This window comes from Cebidichthys violaceus, unplaced genomic scaffold (genome assembly GCF_023349555.1).
Source record: "Cebidichthys violaceus isolate CVI_PGR_0920_01 unplaced genomic scaffold, fCebVio1.0.p SCAF_10, whole genome shotgun sequence".
Lineage (NCBI taxonomy): Eukaryota > Metazoa > Chordata > Actinopteri > Perciformes > Stichaeidae > Cebidichthys > Cebidichthys violaceus.
In genome coordinates this window covers 2,357,097-2,381,385 of record NW_027176263.1, presented here as the reverse complement: position 1 = coordinate 2,381,385, position 24,289 = coordinate 2,357,097, and the positions used below count along the sequence as shown (strand labels likewise).

Genomic DNA, 24,289 nt, shown 5'->3' with positions numbered 1-24,289 from the left:
AGAAGGCACCTGATTTACATATTTGGGTTTTTCACTGACAAAATTTAATTAAACATGGATGAACAAGTAATTTGGCAAGTGCATTTTCCTTAATTTCGCCATGCTTTCATTCTTACCATCAAACAAAAAAAACTGTCATTAAAAAGGACAGATACCTTATTGTTCCTACTCACATCTTAATATCAATTTATGTTAAATTTGAACTGGTATTTAAATTCAAACTCTTTAAATTGAACATGAAGATCACACCATAAACACCTCAGAGTTTTAAAATTGAGTTTTCATTATGCAAGACTCTTATTAAGTTTCTGTTTGTATTTTATTCCTCTGCTATAATCAGATTTAACAAGTCTCTCATAGAGCATTTAAACATGGAGAATATTTGCTCTCAAGACAAATAACTACAGTAATCAAGACAGAGATAATAGGCTACAATTATACAACTATTAGTCACAAACGATGTTGTGGGAAGCTGATGCCATGAAGGTTTAAACATGCTTTAAAGAAGACGGATTGAGTGCTATCAGAAGCATTAAATACTAAAGTGTCGTTAGGCGTTCATAAATAGGCTTATCCAAAGTTTATGTAGGCTAATCTTTGCGCTCTCCCTCTCCTCTCTCTCCCTCTCTGTTAATGTGTCTCTCACTCTCTAAGAACAAACCCAGGCTCCACCTCTTTATGATAATGTGACAGTAGCATCTCCAGCTCGGAGACAAGCCTCCTCTCTTTCTCATTCAACTATGTGATCTGTTTTTTTCCCACACACGGACCCTGTCTCTTCTCCTCTCCTCTTCTTGTATCCCCCTCTTCTTCTCCTCGGCGCACTCAATGCGCAGCTCCCTCTCCGTAGCAAAAGGAAACCGCATTTGTCCGGCGAAAGTTACTTTCTTAAAACAGTTTAAAGTTTACTTTTGTTTAAATCCTCGGACATGACTACCATGGCCACTCCGGCTGCTCCGGCTCTGCTCCCCGCCGCTACACTCGGGCACCACCCGTCGCCGAGTCCCGTCTCTCCGGTCACCAACTCCCCGCCACCTGCGGCCACCTCCGCCGCTTCCTCCCCGGCTCCTCCGGTGGCGCACCCGGCGCTGCTGCACCAGTTCAGGGCGGACCTCTTGCTGGCGAACGGGACCCCGTTGAAAACCGGCGGAGCTCCGGTGTCCGGCGGCGCAAAGCCGGTGTACGCCACCCCGTCGCCCGTGGAGAGCACGCCGCAGAACAACGAGTGCAAACTGGTGGAGGTGAAAGGTGCCAAGCTGGCCTCGTTCACGGTGAAAGACACGGAGCTCATCTGCCTGCCCCAGGCTTTCGACGTGTTTCTCAAGCACCTGGTCGGCGGGCTCCACACCGTCTACACCAAGCTCAAACGACTGGACATTGCCCCGGTGGTGTGCAACGTGGAGCAGGTCCGGGTGCTGCGGGGGCTCGGGGCCATCCAGCCCGGGGTGAACCGGTGCAAACTCATCTCCAGGCAGGACTTCGAGACGCTCTACAACGACTGTACCAACGCAAGGTGAGGCGCGCGTGGGGGACAGGAGAGAGGGGGGACAGTGCGACCCGGTCGTGATGGGGCTGATGTAGGGTTACCCGACTGATGTTTGAGGGGGGGTGCAGCAGGTGGGGTTATCTAAAGCAGGTAGCATTTAAAGGAGGGAACATATATCATTTTAGGGACTTCTTACCATCTTTGTGCTGTCTGACATCAGTCTGCAGGTCATGACAAAAACTTCCAGGATTCGTCACAAAAATCTAAATTGTAGGTCAATGATAGTTGATGATAAGTTTGCAACAACTTTATGGGGTAGGCCTTGATCCTAATATTTCAGTAATATTCCAGGACGTGACTGTAACTTTACTCTGATACCTGCATGAGATTCCTCTCAATTAAAAACTGATCGAGTCTTCTAGAAGCCACATTTACACATGTACGCAGCAGTATACTGGGACGAGGAATATTCCATGAATTCATTTATCTTAAAATATGATTTCATTAAGTTGTATCGGCGGTTGTATACCATTTGATGATGGCTGACTGGAGGTCCAGTTTACTTACTCACTGCTGGGCCTGTCACTATTTACCATTTTAACAGATGATAAAAGCTGCGATGTTGTTGACGATAATGAATTTTAGTAATCCTAATAAAACTAATCTTTAAAAGTTTGTCATGTTATCAAACACTATGATCTCTCGCTCTCTCTGACACACACACACACACACACACACACACATACTGTCTCTCTTTGACACACACACACACACATACACACACACAGACACATGCACACATTGAATCTGACACTGTCATTCTGAGAAATTGATTCTTCACAGAAATTAATTAATTTTCATTTGGCCCCAAGCGGCAGCTTAAATCAGGACAAGCTCACTCACTCACTCACTGATCCCTTTGCTCTCTCTCTCCTCTCTCCTTCCCTCCCCCCCTCTCCCTCTCTCTCCCTCCTTAATAACTCGCTGTCTTATCATATCAACACTCTTTAGCCCTGAGCATCAGAACAGAGGAGATGATTAAATGAATTCTCGGTATTTATGATGCGATTATGTAAATTAGCTGTTTTGCAGAACTCTGATGGTGACCAACTACATGGGTCATCAATCCAATGCGCCACAGAGATGTTTTGGATAAAGGGGCCATAATTTGGCTTGGATTTGTGGTTTCCTGGTGCCTCAGTCTGCTGTTGTGCAGACCACATGCTCATAACAGCATGGGTTTGAATCCAGTTGAGTGTGGATTAGCCTTAGTTAGGGGAATTTATATTATTTGATAGTTAATCCCTGCTCCTTGGAGCATGAATGATCCAATTTACACCTGCCATTAAATACAGAAAGAGGATGTGCCAAGATGTGTGCAGATAGACACCAAAAACAACCCTGATTTTGCAATGTATTGCCTACTTATTGTGTTGTGTTTCATGGGTGTAGGTCAAATAATTCAGGTGCTTTATTATGGCTCTACTTTTAACTTTAAGCTTTGATGCAAGCTTTGACTTGTTGAGAAAAACCAGAAACGCTCTAAAAAGAAACCAACCTTTATTGAGAATCAGCTCCCGGCTCCATGTGCACGGATTAGCACCTGCGCTTAAGCGTCTGAGGCCCTCCAACCAAGACAAAATCCAGATGCATCTTCAGGCTGCTTTGGGATTTCTTCTATGTCAGGTGTTAATGGGAACGTTGTTATACAACCACTGAAAATACACAGTCTCCGCCGTCTCTAATTATCCACACAACACTCAAACAGCCTTTAGTTAATGAGATCTGAAAACATCACTCGACTGAAATCTTCAAACGACTTCCGTGATTCTTTGTCTGAGGGCTTCAAATGTGCTGCGGTGGCCATTAGCATCGGCCCCCCGAAGTAGAAGTTTCTAAGTAATCCCTGGTGTGGATGGAGCAACATACAGGAGCAGGAAAAAAAAACAACTAAAGCGTTGGACTCTGGATGGTTATCGTTAAAGAGGCGAAGGCCGGTTCATCTCCAAGAACATGATGTTACGGCTCTCTGACAGCGTCAGGGCTCAGTGAGGTTTTTGTTACTGATTAAGACAGCCATCACTTATTATTTTCCAGTCCAGCACAGTCAGACAGGCTGGAGGGGAAATAACAGCCTTGTCTGATAGTTTAACATGACTAACAGAACATTTTACATGGATTCCTCCTGTTTATTCTTTTTGGCTGTTTGTTCAATTCGTTGGCTCTTTTTTTTTTTTTCAAGATTAAGCAAAACAGAGATTATGAAAATGTCCTTTGTTTATCATACATCTTTCCATCTCCGCTTTGTCTCACTCTTTACTCCTGCTGTGCACACACACACACACACACACACACACACACACACACACACTGACCACTGACTCATCAAACCATGAAGAAGGGCAGACTTCACCCTCAGTCAAAGCCTAGTTATAATTCATGCATAGGTGGCACACAAACACACTCTGTCATCTCCTAACACACAAACTCACACGGTCACGCCTGTGTGTTTGCTGGCTTTTGCTGCTAAATGACATTAGTTCCACAGAGAGAACATGGCGTGTAGGAGGCAACCTGATCCTCCGTCCTTTTCTTTCTCCCTCACAAAGGAACAGTTTCATTCTCTGTTAGGAACACACATCAAACAGCTCGCTCAGGTCAAACTCTGTGTGTGTGTGTGTGTGTGTGTGTGTGTGTGTGTGTGTGTGCCTGCGCATATATCATATATTGTACATATATACTGTTTGTAAACTTTGTGTTGAGTACACAAATGTCAACCTTCAACATAAAAGTTTTATAGTGTGGAGAGGTAACAAGATCTCTTGTGACTTTTTGACAAAGCAGGTTTTAATAACAACACATGGTTTCTGCATTTGTGCGTGTGAACATCTTTTACACACAAAGACCTGAAAAGTAGCACTTATGTGTTTTCTAAGCAATGCTACTTTAAAGAATAAGTTCACCTAAATTACAACAAAAAAGAAAATCTATTTTATCTGTTGCCACTTGATGTCTACCAGGCACATAGTTTTGGTTTTCTTTGCCTGTATTTTAGTAGGTGAATGGAATTTTGTTTATGACCGTAAAACAAGTGCCTTTCCAGAAACAATGTCCTTGTTACTTTATATTTCAGATAATGGTTTTCAGATGACTTAATTTCTCTTTAGACCTCCGTCTGTAGAAAAAGTCCCCATAAAAACTGTGTTGTTTTTTTTTCTAATGGCATGAGCGCCACAAACAAAATAGCGTTCTCCTCCATTGTTTTGGGGTGGAAGCAGAAAACTGCACCTCAAAGGAAATTATGTTCTATTATAATTTAGGTTGAGTAACCCTTTAAGTGATATGTTACAAAAAAAATTGTTCACAACTGAGTTCTTTGCAGCAACTACGGACATTTATGAAGCAGGAATAGAATAAACTTTAGGCAAACAAAGAAAAAAAACAACTACTTAGTTAAATCAAACAATTCATGATAAATGAGACAAAGTGGCCTGCGGAGTGCAACAAAAGCTGGCTCTTTGTGTTTCTCTGTGGCAAACCTCGGCCGCATAAGTTGGCAGCGGCGAGCCCTGTGTTGTGTGTATGTGTGGGAAGGTGGACTCCTCAAAGCCGAGCCCCACTGCCACGCCATAACTCACTGTCAAAGTCAGCAGCGTTAGGATGAAGGGGAGGATGGGGTGTGTGTGTGTGTGTGTGTGTGTGTGTGTGTGTGTGTGTGTGTGTGTGTGTGTGTGTGTGTGTGTTAGGGTGGGGTGATTATCTCAACTTTAACCTCCGCACTCTTTTGATGTTTTATAGAGAAGAGCACGGTGAGAAAGAGCGGGCCTCCATGTCTTCCACTATGACAGGTTTTAATAGGGTACACACACAGGCACACACACACACACACACACGGTCTTGACATCGTCTTGACCCTGGAATGTGGGAGAGGAATGCAAGGCGGTATCAGTTTAGGAGATCAGATTCTTGCCGTGATCAAACGTCCTGTCTGTGTCTGTGTGTGTGTGTGTGTGTGTGTGTGTGTGTGTGTTTTATCCTGCCTGCTTCTTTCATGACATCATCACACAGGCTTTCCTAATAACAATGCCGCATAAAGCTTTTTTTTTTTTTCTTTTTCATCCCCTTCCCGATTTTGAGAGGAAGATCACAACATCAATCTTTCCCTGCGTTCTCTGACCAGCAGCATAAGTCTTCCTGCGCACGGCGACAACGATATGATTTATCAAACCGGACCGTGACGGCGAATACAAACCCCGTGTGATAAACACAGATTGAAAGGATGGGAGCATGGGAGCTGTAAACCGGCGCTAATATATTCCAAACAAAAATCTTGTTTGAGCTAGTTCTCCGACACACACTCGCATAAACACACATACACAGCTGCTACCTATCAGCACCTCAGTCCCTCCAAGTCAGTAGCTGTTCCACTGTTTTGACTGCAACACTTCCTCTGCTTTCATTACTTTTCTTTTTCCACACAGTGTGTGTGTGTGTGTGTGTGTGTGTGTGTGTGTCTGTATGTGTGTTAGCGGGGAAGAGAAAGATCTGTCATCTTTGTTATGTTTTGTTTCTGTTCCACCTGTGCTAAGCTCCAGCTGCCATGTTTGGCGTTTCATGTTTCAGGTAACACACACACACACACTAAGCAAAGCTAAGCTTGGAGGGCAGAACTCAATGTACAGAGTACCTTTCTTTTTTTTTTTTAAATATGTGTGTGTGTGTGTGTGTGTGTGTGTGTGTGTGTGTGTGTGTGTGTGTGGCCGGAGCATTGGCATGAGGGAGGACGTCTGGGTGAGATTTTAATTAAAGTTTGAGACAAAGAGGTCATAAGCCATACACCCCCTCCTCTACACACTCACACACCTTATATATACACACACACACACACACACACACACACACACACACACACACACACAATGAACTGTTTTCTCTCTCCCCCCTCCTCTCTCTCATTCCATCCCCACAGCTTGATGACTTTTCCATGAAAGGCTTTTTCATTAATCCTACCTCAGGGAACCGGTGCTCTCCAACCTCACACACGCACACACACACACACACACACACACACACACACTCACAAAACACACACGCATGCTCAACACACACATAGACCTCCCTCTACGGGTCACTTTGATGTATCAACGCACTTGCAGACTAAACACAAAATTAGGTTCCAGTTCTTTATGCCCGTTAAAATACAACATATACACACCCACTAACAAGAACACAACACACACACACACACACACACACACACACACACACAGTACACACAGGCCATTAATTAGTGTGTGCAAATAAACAGTAGTAAGGGAAAGGGAAGCGGCTGCTGTAAAAAACAACCACAGACTTTGTGGTCTGTGTGTTTTATTTCCCCTGACCGGTGTTGGCCTCTGCATTTGTGTGCATGTGTGTGCGCATTTGTGTGCATGTGTTTGTGTGCGTGTGTGTGTGTGTGTGTGTGTGTGTTCATTTAAGGTGTTCCAACATCAGTTGCAGTGGAACTATGTTGCTTTACCTTCAAACCTGAAAACTAAAAATACATTTCCTGCTTTTGTTAAGCACAGTATGCCTCTCTATATGCACTGCAAAGAATATTGTGTGTGATGTGAATGCACCCCGCCTCCGAAAAAACAACACTAACAGACAGACAGACACACACACACACACATGCACTCACAATTCATCCTTCTTGCACATTCCTGCTGTCTGTCTGTCAGGGTGTGTGTGTGTGTGTGTGTGTGTGTGTGTGTGTGTACATTTACCTGAGTGTGTCTCTTTCACTGTCTACGTGCCTGTGTGTGTGTGTGTGTGTGTGTGTGTGTGTGTGTGTGTGTGTGTGTGTGTGTGTGTGTGTGATATCTGATGTCAGCTGTCACATCCCAGTCGGTCTGGGCCCATAATAAGAGACAATAATAACAACTCATTAAAACTGAGGGCAGGAACTGTGGAGCTCATCGGCTCATCAAATTAACCTTTGAACACTTCATACACACACACACATATCACACACAACCACACACACACACACACACACCGGTGTGCGCTCACACGCACTCAAGCTACCTGTTTTTCTCCCACAGTTAGTGACTACCCAATCTTTCCTTCTGTCTTTTTGTCCCCCCCCCTTCTCAGCCAGTGGGTGTGTCAACAGGGGATTGGTCCTTTCTGCCGGGTAATTGATGAATTATATGCAATATGCAAATGAGGCGCCATTAATCTCCTGACTGACAGCTTCGTTTATGGGGCCTTAATGACGGCTGGATTAGATTCTAATTAAAATCTGCTCAAAGACACCCCACGCTAGGAAGCTGCTGCTGCTGCTGCTGCTAGTCCATCTCTCCCCCTTTTTTTTTTACTCTACTTCCCCACCTTTTCTCACTCTCTCGGACTCTCCCTCTATACGTTTCTTCTCCTCTCATTTTACATCTCATCTTTACCTCCATCTCCATTTTCATCTTTATTGTTGTTGATTCTTTTGCCCTCTGTCACGCGTTTTTCTGTCCCCTCTTCTTTTTCCCCTCTTTCCCTGACTCTGTCTTTTAATATCACACACACACACACACACACACACACACACACACACACACACACACACACACACACACACACTTCACAGACACATATACTCGCCCACAGACGATCATGTGTTATCCAATGTCAGGTTGCCATGAAAGGAGATGAGCTGCGCTGCTTTGTCATTAAGCCTGATGTGGCCCGTGTCATTTCCCCTGTCAGGACATTCACACCGTTTAGTCAGAGCCAAAGTGATGTCTGACAGCTTTTCACATACCTCCTCCAGGATTGATTGAGCATGCCCGGCTCAATCAAACCATGTGAATCTGCTTGTAGTCGCAGCCTTTATTGAGGAAATTTGTGACATGGCGGGAAAAAAAAGGGAATGACCAAATGAGGAAAGGATGGCGAGGGAAGGAGGCGAGCAAACACATTTAATAAGCAAACAAACGAATGAGTAAGCTGAACAGTAATGAGCTGCTTTATTGATGCCATAGGGAAACTCCTTTTTTGCTTGCTCGTATCCACAGGGAGGTCAAATTTGCTGTACAGAAGCCTTCCTGCAACCGCTCAGGTTTCAGTGTTTTGCTTGTTGACACTTCAGCAGGATCAGAGGTTTACAGACTGAGGGGCAGTTTCTCTAACCAGCCCACCCATCTCCGTCACAGCATGAAGAAAGGGGGGGAGTATTAAGTGTTAAAGTGCCTAATGACTAATGTTAACCTGTGTTTTTTGCCTGCAGTTCGAGGCCGGGACGACCGCCCAAGAGGCTGCAGAGTGTGACAGAGGGCGGGACTCACCACATGCTGTCCCACAGCGGTCTGATGCATGCTGGGATCATACCTCCTGCAGGTGACCACCCAGGCCTCACTACGCACTTATGTACCTATATACTGTATGTGCACAATGTGTACAGTAGAAACAATATCACATGCACACATACTAAACAACCACTGTTGAGAGTAATAATATCTGACACCATATAATTATGATGTCCACTATGCATCTGAAATTGACACATCTGACATATTCTAGTTCCAAAATAATTTCCACGAATGTAAGGACAAAGATTTTTTTTAAATCTTTAATTTGTGTTTTAATTTAGCTTTTTTTTCTCACAAAATCACAATGTAACAAGGAGAACACGGACAGTGGCGAAGTATATATATTATTAAAAATGTTCCTTGTTTGGAACACAAATTGCAGTTACTGACACGTGTAGTTAGGTTCAGTTCTTCAATGCAAAGATTTAAAATGTGTAAATATCAAAAATAAGTGATCAGAATAAATGAAAGAATATATGATAAAAAACAAAAAAATATTTTGCTCGTTTGACTCAAATACATGCATTTAATTTAATGCATTTTTTAAATATTAAATGTATAATTGATATCTTTGCTATTTGGGAGACAACAGTTCATTTATTATTCGGCGATAAAAGTCACTTGGCTCAAAACAAGTCAATTGACTTGCCAATGTATTCTGTATCAAAGATCCATTAAAAGGAGAAAGCCTCTCTGACTCTCTAAATCCCCCTTTTCTTTTTCCATAAGGTCAAGGTTTGTAATTCTTCAGAACTGTACAGAAGTCAAAGTGGGAATCCCTCTTTTGGCTCCATGAGCTGCTTTAAACAGTGAATTAGTGACACATTGTTGCTCCAGCCCTCAGAGGAGCTGCTGGCAAAGTTCAAATTCTGTTCTCTTTTCAGCTGTCGGGAAGTGAAAGCAACGACCTGACAGCCAGCTGAGTTACTCCCATCAGTTTAAAGAAAAGAGCAGGTTGCTTATGCGGGACAGACACAGGATTTGGCAGTTTTCTACTTTTCCTTACAGATCCCCAAAATTATACATTTTTACTGATCATCAATAGTGTGAGGAGGCGGGGTTCTGGGAGGCGACCTGTGTGTTGATTACTAAAATTAGCATACACACTGCTGACACTCGAGAATCAACTCATAACTTGCAAGTTGGCCTTTTTTTTCTTGAATTATAAGTACACAAAGTCCTCAGTTAAGTTGAGCAAGATTCTTAATATATAGGCCTTTGAAATCACTTTTGTTTTTGCTTTAAAGTGTCCAAGAAGAGGAGTTAAAATGTTTAATTTGTTTGTGACAAAAAAAATTCTTGCGTAAACGACACCCAAGCTCATTAATTGTCTCTTCAATTATGAAGTTGTAGGATAATTAAACAATTTTTAATGTATGGACAGGTGAAAAGATGAGCGTAAATAATTGAATGTAGGAAAATCTATTATTTGTAATGTCAGAGTCTGTTTTGTATATTTGAACAGTCTTAGTCAACTGCCTGCTTAAGGCCATAGTGCTGCTTGTTCTTGTGTGTGTGCGCGTGTGTGTGTGTGTGTGTGTGTGTGTGTGTGTGTGTGTGTGTGTGTGTGTGTGTGTGTGTGTGTGTGTGTGTGTGTGTGTGTGTAGCACAGAGAAAGGGAGAAAAGTAATTGTCGGCACCTCACCGCTCTCAAAGTTGCCCTTGGCTTTGTGCTCTTCACTGCAACCTGATCTTTTCATTCCCTGCCTCAAAAGAAGCCATTTTCTGTTAGCTCCGCTTCCTCTCACTGTTCAAAGGTGCTTGAGAGTATGTGTGTGTGTGTGTGTGTGTGTACGTGTGTGTTGTGCATGCGTGAGTGTTCAAGAGCATCTTTCTCAGTGGGAAAAGAGTCTTTTTCCACCAAAGGAGAGGGCACGGCAGCAATGTCAGCGCTACTGATTAGAGCTGGCCACATGAGAGGGGAGAAAGAGACAGAGAGCGGGAGGACATTTGAGCGTAAAAGGCAGGGAAATTCTTTGATGTCATCCTCCTTAGTCTCTTTCTCTCGCCTCATGCACTCACACATACACACACACGCAACACGGTGGCTTATGTCCCGCTGTGATGCTGACATTTGAAAAGGTAAAGTAAGGAGAGGGGATGGGAGGAGAGCAAGAGAAGAGGGCAGGAAAGAGAAAGAGAGAAGATGAGAAGAAAAGGAGCAATTTGTTGTGGTTGTCTACGTCTTAGACGGACAGACTATTCACCGTAGAAAAACCCGTCGTGTGTAACAAAGACGTAGCACTCGGCAGTTCAGTTTGTTGCAAACATTCAGATGTATCAAAGATCAGGAAATTAAGACTTATGGTTTGTTTGCGTTTCCTCAAGTCGTGTTTGCACAGTTGTGGGGTTTGTCTAACTTTAATAATTCCTTGTGTTTGTCTGTATTAGTGCAAGGGATATTTGATTTTCTGTGGCATAAGAGGGACTTTTAAAGGTTGATCTGAGGGTCAAACTACCTTCTGGGGTTCAAGACACAAATTAAAATGCGGCTCAGCCCTCCTGCCACGTTTTGTCACTCTCCATTTCTTAATATCCAAAAGTGCACAACCCCTATTAAAAAAGTATCTTCACTTTTTTTTTTTTTCCTAATGCTTTTAATTTGTACTGACAAAAGAAGTACTCTCTGGCTAAAAGGTGGAGCTGCTGCCGCCGGTTAGTGTCGCCCTGTGTGCTGTGCTGTGGGGTGTGATGTCCCTGTGTGGGAGAGATGAATGTCTCGGCTTGTTCCTATCACTGCTGATTCCCCGGCAGACTAAATGGCCGGTGCAGCGGTGCAGTCAGAATGAATGGCTGGCCTCTGTCTTCCCATGACAACCTCCTGCCTACCCACTGCTCTAATCCTCCACCGGGGCCATTGATCTGCCTCTTATTGATTCGTCTTCTTCTTTCTTTTTCTTCCTCTCTCTCTATATATCTGTCTCCCTCTCAGATCTGTCTGCCCTGGCCAAGAAGATCAAGCTGGAGGCCATGGCCGGTTACCACAGCAACCAACAACATGGCGGGCATAACGGAGAGAACGGCGACCACAACCACGGACTGAGTGAGTGTCGTCCGGTGTCCATCCACTCACACACACACACACACACACACACACACACACACACACACACACACACACACACACACACACACACACACACACACACACACACACACACAGATGTGCATCGGCCCGATATATTTAGCTATGGTCATATAACACGTCACACTTGTTGTTGTCTATACACGTCTGTGATGCCAAGTCAATACGACTTGAGCAGCTGTATTTATGGGCAGCTACTGAATCAAGCTGATTAAAACCAGGATGTGACATTACCTCTCCTCACCGGTACGGTTTCCTATGAGAGACAAAAACAAACTACAGCAGCAATGAGTCAGTTCTTCAGATGAAATTGGAAATAAACATCTGGGTCAGGTAATCCAAACCATCAAAACATGAGGAGATATATTTTTTTATCACCAGGTTTTTTTCCAGAATGTAATACATGCCTGTAAGGGTGAATATCTCCTTCTGCTTGGATTTGTTTGCATACTTGTGGGATTCAGTGAGATGAGAAAACACAGTTGGTCATCCTCTCTGCAGCCCCCCAAATATTGCCGGTAAATCATTAGCACATATTAGTCATCACATCAAGAGAGCATAGACCCAAACCAGCTCTGTTAGTCATGCTCAGCATGGCATTCGTCTGTCATATCGAGTAACATTAGATCAGGGGTTTACTGGAAGAGAAGTCTTTGCATGTTCTCATCCCTTTGGCTACTTGTGCCGGTATAATATTTAGTCATATGATATTAAAAACTGTTACTTTGCACTGATTCCTGGCTTTGCATTAAAGGAAAGGCAGCCAGCAAAAGTGGACGAGACCAAGCACACCCGGATGATAGAGAGATGAATAAGATGAGAGGCTGAAGCCAAATCAATAGTCTTCTCTCTAATTCACTATCCTGAATGCAAACGACAAATGCTGGACAATCGATGGGGGAACGAACGGACGCACGCACACACACACACACACACACACACACACACACACACACACACACACACACAGGCCGCACCGCCCCCACTGTTATCGACAGGTTAAAGCGACATCAGTGTGTTTAGACAGATGACAGGGCTTATGGGGGTCTGTGTGGAATACGCTATCAACCTGGGACGCATACACACACACTTACTATGAGGCGCATACCGAAGGCTTTAGGACAGAAATTGTCCTTGTGTTTTTTCAGAAATTAGATGGAGACAAAAGTAAAATCCCTGTATATTTGAGCCTAGTGCCTTTATGTTTTTTGCTTTGACTGTGTGTGTGTGTGTGTGTGTGTGTGTGTGTGTGTGTGTGGTAAATCTTTTTCTCTACTCATGTCTGTGAAACACTCCCAGCCTTAAGCATTGTTTACCATTGCATACGCTCCGTTACAACTGCCGGCATCTGTGCGCAGTTAGGTGGCATGGTTACCACCAGCCATTATAAACCTGTAAAGCCTAATCACTGTTAATGATAGAGTCAAGTGGAAACACACACACACAAACATACAGCGTAGGCATACATGCACACATAAGAACGATGTGTTTTTTCCATACCGCCACCCACGGCCTTATGGGAAGGATAGGCCCCTACCAGGGCTTTAACCACTACAAAGGCAATCTCAGATTACACACACGCACACACTCACAAATGCTGAGTGTGACACCTTATGGGCTGGGGAAGAGCGGGGAGCAGCCATTTCTGCATTTAACAAGATCTTCTGGGAAATTTACAGTAACTGTTTGTTTACAGTAATGGTTTGTTTGGATAAACATAAGAGAGGCACTTTGACTTTTGATGTTTTTTAATGAAACATAAGAGAGAGTGATGGGAGGGCAGAGAAAGTGAAGAGAGGGGGGAAAACAGAGTTAAGAAGAAGGAGAGTGAAAATGAAATTATAGAGGGGAGGGGGGGGGGGGGGGTTACAAAAGTGGAGCGCTGGGTTCTAAACCAAGGCTTAATATTTGGAGTTGGCTGCTAGTTTATTGTCGGAGCATCTGGTTATTTAGCTCCATTCAGACAGATCTTTTGTTTGGATTGGTTTCTGCTCTGGGCAAGTGAGAGACTAATCTGCCAAATGCACAAAGCACTGCACATATGTCCGGCGAGCCCGACTCGTAAAGTCAACGCCTCACTCTTTATTTCTTAGTTTGCCCTTTTCTTTTTCTTTCTCTCTTTCTTTCCTTTCCATCCATTATTTGTTCTGTTTCATCCCCCCTCTTTGGATAGCCTTTTTTTGTTTCCATGCACTCGTTCTATTATTTGTGACAATTGTGTGGAATAGAGTCCAAGATTTTTTCCTTTGTGTTTATAATTACCCAGCGTGCATTGCTGGCCCAGCACCAGGACTGCCATCAGCTTCTTTTGTTCCACTTCCTCCCTGTGTTTCTTTTGTTTTTGTTTTTCCTTTTATTAAATGATAAATATTTATGTCATTTTCTCCCCCCCAAACAGGATTGTTTGTTTCATGAATAGAGGGACTGCAACAACCCACTAGGGTGCTGTAGAGAGGAAGGATTTTCTTTAAAGATAGTGGATGCCTGTGTTAACGAGAGGAGTGTGAACAACAGATTGGCCAAGATAATAAAGAGTTTGGTTTGAGCCGCTGAAAATGTGTTGGGTTATCGTCAAGAACACCGAGAAAGAAAAGTTAGATGTTTTCTCTTGAATTCCAGAGAGGCTGTGTTTGTGCTTTTGTGTAGTAATGAGCAGGGGAAGTGTTTCTCTGTCATGTCCTCTTCTACCTCCCTCCCGTTTTCTCCTTCTCTCCTCCCGCTCTTATCTTTTTCCACACTCCACGTCTCTAGACCGCTCACACATATTTTCGCGTTGTGGTTTAGAAGCAGAGCAGTCATCCAGGTAATATTGACTTCACAGAGGAATGACTTTGGAGTCCAGTTTCAAAAAAATGTCAGTTCAGTACACGGCACAGGGCTGAGCAGAGCCTTTTAAATTGTGATGGATAAATACAACTGAAGCAAAAATGAAGGCAGAGGGAGAGCAGACCTGTTTTATGTTGGGTGCATGTAAAGTGCAGCTTTGATGGCCTTTAAACAGAGCTGCTGGTCTGACCTTCTATGAGAACCAACAGACTCTTACTGTAATCTCCTGTGCACTTCCTCCTTCAATACTTCTGTTTTCTCTTCTATTTTATTCTATCCCCCCCCACCAGTTCTGGATCAGTTGCCCTTCATGATGATGTCACATCCTCTGATTCCTGCCAGCCTGGCGCCGGCCTCCGTTTCCATGGCAATGGGCCAGATGAACCGACTGAACACACTGGCCAGCATGGCCAACGCGGCGCGTCTCCACGCCAAGCCCCCCACCAGGACCCCCACCTCCGTCATTAAGGTGAACTCAGAGGACCATCAGCCAGAGTCCATGTGACACTCGGCATCTCATGACATGACTTTTATCATCTCATGACTTTTATTTACATAGTTGTTACAAGATTACACTACCTGTACACTACGTATTTTCTGTTCTTAGAATTCAAGATCTTTTGATCAGTATACGTGAAGAATCACGTTTCTATGGTTGTGGCTAAGAAACGTCAATTGTCTCGTGGTGGGTCCAAGTTCTGGATCACTACCATAATGTAATCAGTTGTTCTTTGGCTTAAGGCCAATCCCATATCTATTCATCAATATTTGAGATATCAGACAGAAACGCTGACCTTCTAAGCCAGGTTGGCTACTTTGCTTAAAAAGAGTGTTTTCACTCTCAAGAATAATTTAAAGGAGGTTTGGAACGATTAAAAATGTTGCCAAACATTTCAGATTGTCAGTCCTCACAAAGTCTTACATTACACCAAGTCCTCGTCAGCAGCAGGAAGTACCGTCTCCGGTCATAATTTTAACGAAGCATTGTTCAACCACTGGGCTAGGTCCCACAAATGATTTAAAAGCCTTATTGAAATGAGCACCACATTTTCCTGTAAACACCAAAGAATACCAATATATGTTTCCAAGCTTTTACAAGAATATAGTTTTGTTTTGAGAATAGGGGATTTGTGGATAACTCTATTCTGCCCTAGAAAGCCCAAACACAGCTGCTACATTTGGTCATAATTGGGACCAAACACGTTTTTTGACATTTTACCATAGAAAAACTATGACGACTCTGGGTCATAATAGGGGTAAGCTCTGGGTTTTAGAACCCGGCATCGCACTGCAGTCAGCAAATGCAAGAGAGCTGTATCAAGTTAAAGCTAGCATTAGCTAAAACTAAATGGACTTAGTGTAATTGAAAAATATCAGTTTTGATGGTAAAGTTCAGTTTGTTAACCATCATAACTTAATGAGACAGTAGCTATATTCAGTCATGTTGGAGAAGTAAAACAATTTCAGCAATTTAGCGGAGTAGCACTAACTTCCATGTCTGCTTTTGACTCTAAATTGGAATTCCCCCAATTTGGTGGGCTACGTTTGAATCACATATTTACATGCACTGAATTGTTAATTTGAATAATTTTTAATAATGTAAATGTACTATGCTTGTAGATAGAGAAAAAGACAGTAGATAGAGATACACAATCCCTATGAAGTTTTAACTGTGAGTAACCAAAATAACATATTGTCTTAAACAATCTAACGACTTAATTTTTCTCTTGCATTCACTGAAGATCATCCAACCCAGAATTCAGTATCTTCATCTTCAGTCAAATTAGTCATCCTCAAATTGCCATTAAATGGAAGCATAAATATATACTTTTTTGTGGTTTCTTTTATTGTTTGTTCTGTACTTTATACGCCGATATTTCTTGTTGTTTGGTAGGAGCGTGTGCTCGACAGCCCGTCCCCCTCTCCCTCATTGGAGGAAGCTCAGATGTCGTCCAATCACAGCAGCAGTGTGTCCAGTTCACCGTCCCACACAGAGCGCTCTGCAGAAACCACACGTGCGTACTTACCTGTGGTAAAGTGAAGAGTGCTACAGCTTTAATGATACCTGAGAGGTATTTCTGAGTTGTGACCTTTTTGACTTTTTAATATTTTCATTTCAGACCCACATGATGACGGCCTGTCATCAAGTCACAATGTGTTGGGGCACTCACCTGGTGTGGCGCATGTGGCCAGAGAGACAGATGGGACCTCAATGGAGTACAGCAAGGAGAACAAGAGGAGCCACACTGACAGAGGTATGATTCACTGTTTGTATAGCTTGAGTCCGCATTGGATCTGGTTTAGCAGAACTTTGCTCTTTTAAAAAAATGTAATGTAACTTTTAACTTGTACTGTATATGTCTGTAGTCTTATTTTAAAGGGGACATGAATTGTTTTACATCTAAAAAAAAAAAATGGAAGGAATATCTTTCTGTATGTCTGGCATTCAATGTTCTCGTCAACCCTTCATCCGATCGACTTCACACTTGGTGGGTGTATTGCTGAGGACTCAAGGAAGTGCAGCTCTTGAGATCTTCGGGACATATTTATTAGTATTCCGTTGGTGTATTGAGAGGGGACCCCTATTAACTGTGACACCGCCAAAAGGCATGCTGGGTACAACGTGCACTCTGTAAATGTCATGGATGAATGATGATAAGGACTAGATATGGAGCCCCTCCACAGCCTAAAATCTGGCCTAAAAGCATTTTCCCCATTGGCCACCGCTGTAAAAGAGATGTCTGTAAACTGTTGACAAGACACTTTCGAACTGTAAACAAGGCCAATCATGACTCTTTCTGTGAAGAATTTGTGATCCATGGAGGTTGTATATTTGTAAAGCTTTCCTCCGATTTAAAAAATCTGTGACGTCATCGCAATGTAAAGTACAACTTGACGTAGAACTCATGGGCGGGGCCAGCAGGCAATTACCAGTGGACTGAATAGGCGACATCTTGGAGTTCAGCATCCAGTTCTTATCATACATCCAAGGTTGATGTTCGTGTGAGCTTGCACACACACACGACGCGTATCCTTTAGCATTGCTAGGGGATGCAACTATGTACTGCTCAGGAACCAAGGAAGCGCTGTGTCGAATGTGAAGTAGTCTGGATGAGCGGTTCTCAGGAAAGCTGCAAGCAGCAATAACGGAGGGCCGAGTTATCTGCCTGTTTTGAACGAGCACTGCACTAGTTACTCAAATGTGTTGAATAACAATGTCAGCGTACACTTCAAAGGTCAAGTTCTTGCTGTTTCCTGAGAATTTCTTGTTACAGTCATTAATCATTTAATGACAATTAATGAGAAATGATTATTCTCCGCCAAATCAATTGCTTTTAAACAAAGTCTGTCAATACGGTTTCCATCCTATCCATCCATGTCATCATTCAGACTTCTTTAAACAAGTTTGTGATGGTTTATTTATCACTATTTATTTGAAAAGAGAACGGGTTTCGAACAGTTTGACAAGAAAGAAATATCTCAGTAACAGGTCAAAAAGGATTCACTGTCTCACCTCTTCTTTCCTCCTCCTCCTCTCCTCTCCTCTCCTCCTCCTCTCCTCCTCACTGTCGGTGGCCCCCCTGGCTTCCCGCGGAGAGCAAAGACAAATAATTCTGCAAAACAGGGCTCCATTAGACCAGGAAGCAGTGTTACATTAGCGAGCCATTTGCCGGGCCGCGGCCTAACGAGCCAGGCGGCCTCCCGTGCTCTCAGCTGGACCTCATCTGCATAACGACCGCCTCCCTGTCGTTAGGGCCCGCGTTGCCACGGCGCTGCAACGTCAGTTGTTTGGTTCTCTCTGTCAGGGAGGTTTGCATTAGCTTAATGAGGACTGCTCAAGGACAAACAGTCAGCAGAAATCTACAGCGAGAGAGAGAGAGAGAGAGAGAGAGAGAGAGAGAGAGAGAGGGAGAGAAACTGAGAGTTTGTATGTGTGTGCACGCGCCTGTGTAAATATATTCTAATACTGGATCACATTATTCAGTAATCGAATCTAAAAATCACAAAGGCCTCCCAGGTAAGGTTTCAGATGCTGTCAGGTATCTGTGAACGTATTGACAAAGCAGTGATGGCACCCACAACGTGAATGCCATGCATCACACATCGCATTTATGCAATTGATTTTTAATTGATTTTGCTGCATGCAAATGAAACACATGTACATTTGCTGGATTGCAGGCTTTTGTGTTTCGACCTACAACATCACAAGATAGGTTTATCGTGGATTGAACAGAGTTTCAAAGAGCACTTCAGCGCTGTCATTCTGTCAATCCATTGTATTATAATCTCTGAGAGGTGTGTGTGTGTGTGTGTGTGTGTGTGTGTGTGTGTGTGTGTGTGTGTGTGTGTGTGTTGTGTATGTATGTGAGTCAGTTTTGGCTGTGTGTGCTGTTTCAGTAGTCTTTGAACAACGTATCCATGCAGCAAAGATCAGAGGCCATCCCTGACACCTCACTCCCATTAACCAAACATCAGCAGAATTTTATTCTCTGTCTGTCTCTCTCCTTCTCTTCCTCCCTCCCTCCCTCCTGTTCTCTTCCGCTGACTGGCAGTCTTCACGTGGTGAAGTTCATTAGCCCTGGGGACGGGTGGGAGAGGAATAAGAGAGGGGAAAAAGAGAGATGAAGTTGGGAGAAAAGAGAAAAACAGACAGTGACCTTGGTTAGGGAGATGGGTAAATGATCAAACGAGCTGGCAGCCGTGTGTATGTGAGTGTGTGCGTGTGTGTATTTATGCCAAACGTGTGTGTGTGTGTGTGTGTGTGTGTGTGTGTGTGTGTGTGTGTGTGTGTGTGTGTGTGTGTGTGTGTGTGTGTGTGTGTGTGTGAGTGTGAGGTAAAGTAGGCGTAAAACAGTAACTCAATAAAGGATCAGTCACATCCAAGGAGCCTGGGGAGCCCACGCTGCTGACTGCGCACTTCAGCGGCTACGAATGTGTGTGTGTCTGTATGTGAGCCACGGGAGTGTAGTTGGATGCCCTCCGCTGAGCTCGCCAGCACCTGCTAATTACCTTTCTCTACAGAGCAATGCTTTTAGCAAGAAAGAGGGAGAAAGAGGAGGGAGGGGGAGGGGGGGGGGGGGTATTGCTTCTCATCTGTGAAACACCTTGAATGTGACAGTTGCCAAGACGTGAGGCCGAGGCGGTGTAGAGGAGGTGGGTGGATTTGGAGCAGAAGATGCTGTGGTCAGCTAAGTGGAGAAAACACTGTCATTTGTCACAGACAGAGAAAAGTGCCAGATATCACATCGCACGTTCACACTCGTCTCTGCTCCAGTAAGCGCCTGGACTCCCAGGACGTCTTCGTCCTCAGTGGCTCGGATGACAGTGAACGCAGAAAGTGAGAAACTGCCTGATGTGGGGAAAAAAAATGGGAAAAAAAAAAATGGCTAATCTTCATCTCCCCTACTGTCAGGAATCAGGAACACGCAGTTCTCAGGTTTACAAACAGATGGTCATCCATAATGCAGCTTCTTAGCTGTTTTTATGGGAGACGTCAAGCTGTGATGCATTATCAATAGGCAGAGTGCCATCTAATAAAGGGTAACCACATTTTCAAAACTACAAACCAGGACTTCTGTAATTAGTGTAAACATCTATTTACTGTTGGCCTTGATATGTTTGCAAGACAATCTATTTATGTATTTATAGAAATTAGCATTCACCCTTGATTACATATCGTTGCTGTAATGATGATCCTTTTGTAGGTTTGAGACAAACATGAGTCAGTGGTACAGGAAAAGACAGTATTTCAACTTTATTTACATAGCACATGTCAAAATAGTACTTTCAAAGTCCTTTACAGGAGTAAAGAAAAAGATCAATCTCTATCTCTTCATGCTGAAGTTGACTGCACTGATTTTATGTTGCTTTGGATGAAAGCAACTGTCAAATTAATATAATGTAATATAAAATTTAGACAGTGTGAAATCCATAAAATATTAAGTTGTAAGTGCAAGAAAAAGACAAAGAAAATAGGTGACTTTTTTGTTTGAACTTATGTGATTCCATATTATACAGTTTGACGTCATTTCACTTTCCATCATTGTTTTTACAAAATTCCCAGCTGCCTTGACATCTATCCAGTTTTAGTACTAGTACAATAAAATGTACAAATTCAATAAATGTTTAAACACAATAAGGTGTAAAAAAACAGGTGACTTTTAGGATGATTTTTTTTTTAATGATTTTTAATGATTGTCATTAAAGGTTATTGTTGATTAGCAAACTCTCAAAATATAAATTTTGAAGTTGTCCTCATTACAAAAAGAAAGTACTACTGTACTACTGTATATCACTGCTTAAAGGATAAGACTGGGGGTATTCTATATTTGTATTATTGTCAACAAAACCCAAGTAAGACCAAACCAAACAATGCGTTAGTCTAGCCAATACTTTCGGACTTCCTTACCGCGGTGCTCATCCTAGAGCCCCTCTGTTCCTGCTGAAGTCATACATCGTTAAAAGCAGCTCACGAATATATAAACTTTAATTTTTCTTAAGCTGCCATGGTTTTTATAACTGTGCATTTGTGGGGGAGCAGAAATGTGTACGTAGGAACGACTCATAACAAACTTTCCTGCCCATGTTTGAGGTAATGACGGAATATGTTACCCGGTGCAACAATGTCACTCGTTGGTGTGTTTTTAAAAGTTTTTTGGCCAACAAAGGAGGTCTGAGGCACAGAGGAGTCGGCTATATCAGTGTTTGGCTTCACAAAAGAATACTTGTTAGTAGGATCAATTCTTTGTTGGTTTTGCTCTTGTCGTAGAATAATGTATAATGTGTCTGCAAAAGTAAAGTAGAATAAACTGTAAGCCTTTTTGTGTTAAACTGATTCAACTAACTAGACATCAAAATGTCTCTCTGCCCTCCAGATAACAGCTCTATGGCCGCTCAGACAACCAGGGAGAGCTGTGATAGACAAGTCTACCAGAAACCCCCATCAGGCTGTGAGAGGGTATCTTACCCCGCAGGACAGAAGCTCCCAGCAGGTCTCCACCACACTCCCTTCATCTTCCCGGAAGGCTTGTCCTCCATAGAGACCCTGCTCACGAACATCCAGGTGAGGCTCTGCTGGGGCTTTATTATTATTATACTCTGAGATGAATAGGAAGGGAGATGAGCCACTCTTTGGGATTTCCTGAAATGGTAAATAGCAGATGAGGGAGACATTTAAGATGTGCAGTAATTGGGATGGGCGTGTGCTGACCTGCTTCTCATGTTTTACGTGTCTTTGTTATAGAAGAGTCACAATGGAAGCTCTCACCGGCTGGGTTTTCACAGGAAGAAGGGGGGAAAAACATGTTTTTTTTACCTCATTTGACCTGATAGCATGTAGTTAAGAGATCACTGCTAACTGTCATGAGGTTAAAATCAAATGTATTTATTTTTCTCTTTTCCTGCCTGAGTAAATCCAGGAATTATACATCAGAGTAAAACCACAACATTGCCGGAGTCAAATTATATTTCATCTTTTTACTTTTACAGTGAGGTGGTTTACATGATCTTTTTTCTAAATTTTCATTGCAGGTCATTTTAAACTATTTAGATTTTTGAAAGCTATAAAACACACTTTTCCTTTGTTAAAGTGAAATATTGACTTTGGATTAGGTGAAGTATGAAGTTGTCTCTGTGAAGTGCTTGAAGAAGACAGGCGCCTCTCCTGGCTCCTGATCAGTGTGTAACCTGTTGATGTGTGGCTGTGTGTCTCCAAGCAGGGTCTGCTGAGGGTTGCCATAGAGAACGCCCGGGCGCAGGAGAAGCAGGACCAGATGGAGAGGACAGAGCTGAAGATGGAACTGGTCCGAGAGAGGGAGCTGAGAGAGACCCTGGAGAGACAGCTCAGCATGGAGCAGAAAAACAGAGGTAGGCCGCACCACATCAAGCATCGCAGGCATGAAACAGCAGAGTAAACTCTGTCTAATGTCTCTCCGTGAAAGCATCCAGTCTGACTTCATGCACAGTATATGTTTACTTTCAGTATAAGTAAACTGAACCAGGGGCATATTCGGCTTATTTACAGACATTTACTCTAAGATTAAAATATTCTTGAAACCACAATCAGCTCACAATACCTTTAAAGTCCCTCACATCTCTCGATGTAAAGATCCAGCACGCTCAGGAAGCAGAAATATAATAAACAAATTCCTGCATGAATGGATACAAATGAAGTCAAGTTTAAAAAATATTTGAAGCATCTGAATAACTTGAAGTGAAAAAGACATTTACTTGACATCCTTTGTCATTTCTTCTTCTCCTTCTTCTCTATTCAGTTCTGATCCAGAAGCGCCTGAAGAAAGAGAAGAGGAGTAAGAGGAGACTACAGGAGGCCTTGGAGGAGGAAGTCAAACTGCGCGATCAGGCAGAGCACACCCTGCTGCACACTGCCAACACACACACAGGTACACAGGCACACAGGCACACACACTGTTTTGGAAGATATCATGAATTCCTTATGGAGGCTTTTTTTTCCGTGAGCTTAAAGTTCTCACAACCGATGTGATTCTCATTTTCATATTAAATGTCACCAAGCCTTCTATGCAACCTAGCCTTGACTGTTCATTTGCCTCCAATTAAGTGTCTTTATTAATGAATGACCAAATTACAGGCCATCAATCATCAGCAGCCCCTCCTCACACAGAGTCTGTGACCCAGGATGTGGATGGGAACAATCACGATGACAACAGGCTGGACACCAAGGCAACAGTACAAGGTACAGGTGGCCAGAAATCAAATGCCGCTTCCTCAGTGTGTAGCTGTGAAAACAGCTTCTTATTTTCATTTAAAATGTTGGAGTTGTGCAATTATTAGAAGGATAAAAGCTGCTGTCACTGCTGAAACGTTCTGTCACCAAATGACAACTTAAAGGAAATAACCTAATTACAGAGTTTTGAATTTGTTGTACATGAAATGTGTGATGCTGACTGTGTGATCTTTTAAGTGTGAGTCTAGTTCTTTGAAAAAAGTATGAACTCATTTATTTAAACGTAAAGGCGAGTGTATCAACATTAAGGCACTGCACCAAGTTTGTGGTTGCTGAATGATAATTAAAAATGACTTTTCAGTGTAAGAATTGTGAAGTAAACTGTGATATACCTGCTGCTGGGGATTTATTTAGCTCCAATCAACTGAGCTGGGACAGCAGATTTCATTATTACTCACTGATGCCTAACTGACCAGTCTACTGGAAGGGTTTTGAAAGATTTCACAGGGAGACCGCTCCTGAGAAGTTGAACAAAATGAAATGAAGCGTGAGGCAGTTCACTGGGGCCACCGTTTTAATGGAGATGGGCGTTTAATATATTTATTTTGCCAACGTTATTGTCTTCACAGGGATACATTAATGAAACAATCCCACATGTAACGTCTTAAATAGACAGAAAAAGAAATGGCCGTGATCTCTAGCCCGGCCTCATCAAAAGAGTGCATGGTTCCAGCCCACCTCTGCTCCGCGCCGTGCCAGGACCGCCGTACTAGACAGCGTGCTTGTTCAAAGCCAATTTTTAATTGAATGTCAGTGAAGCAAGAAGAGAACTGGCCACTAATTAA

General features: G+C 43.0%; 1 protein-coding gene across 1 annotated transcript; it reads left to right on the top strand.

Annotated features, from left to right (window-relative positions):
- The first annotated feature begins 696 nt into the window (after nucleotides 1-696).
- On the top strand, nucleotides 697-23,686 carry dachc (dachshund c). Its single transcript, XM_068718562.1, has 11 exons — nucleotides 697-1,513; nucleotides 8,748-8,857; nucleotides 11,762-11,872; nucleotides 15,031-15,209; nucleotides 16,635-16,755; nucleotides 16,861-16,995; nucleotides 21,616-21,803; nucleotides 22,459-22,606; nucleotides 23,014-23,142; nucleotides 23,349-23,453; nucleotides 23,682-23,686. Exons 1-11 carry the CDS (start codon nucleotides 930-932, stop codon nucleotides 23,684-23,686), a joined length of 1,815 nt encoding a protein of 604 aa, XP_068574663.1. The 5' UTR covers nucleotides 697-929.
- The last annotated feature ends 603 nt before the right edge of the window (nucleotides 23,687-24,289 follow it).

Bases quoted from the DNA above. Each gene is read 5' to 3' on its own strand.
- dachc (XM_068718562.1), top strand. From the start codon at position 930: ATGACTACCATGGCCACTCCGGCTGCTCCGGCTCTGCTCCCCGCCGCT. The intron at 16,756-16,860 runs GTGCGTACTTAC...TTTTCATTTCAG, and splicing joins GCGCTCTGCAGAAACCACAC to ACCCACATGATGACGGCCTG. The intron at 22,607-23,013 runs GTAGGCCGCACC...TTCTCTATTCAG, and splicing joins CATGGAGCAGAAAAACAGAG to TTCTGATCCAGAAGCGCCTG.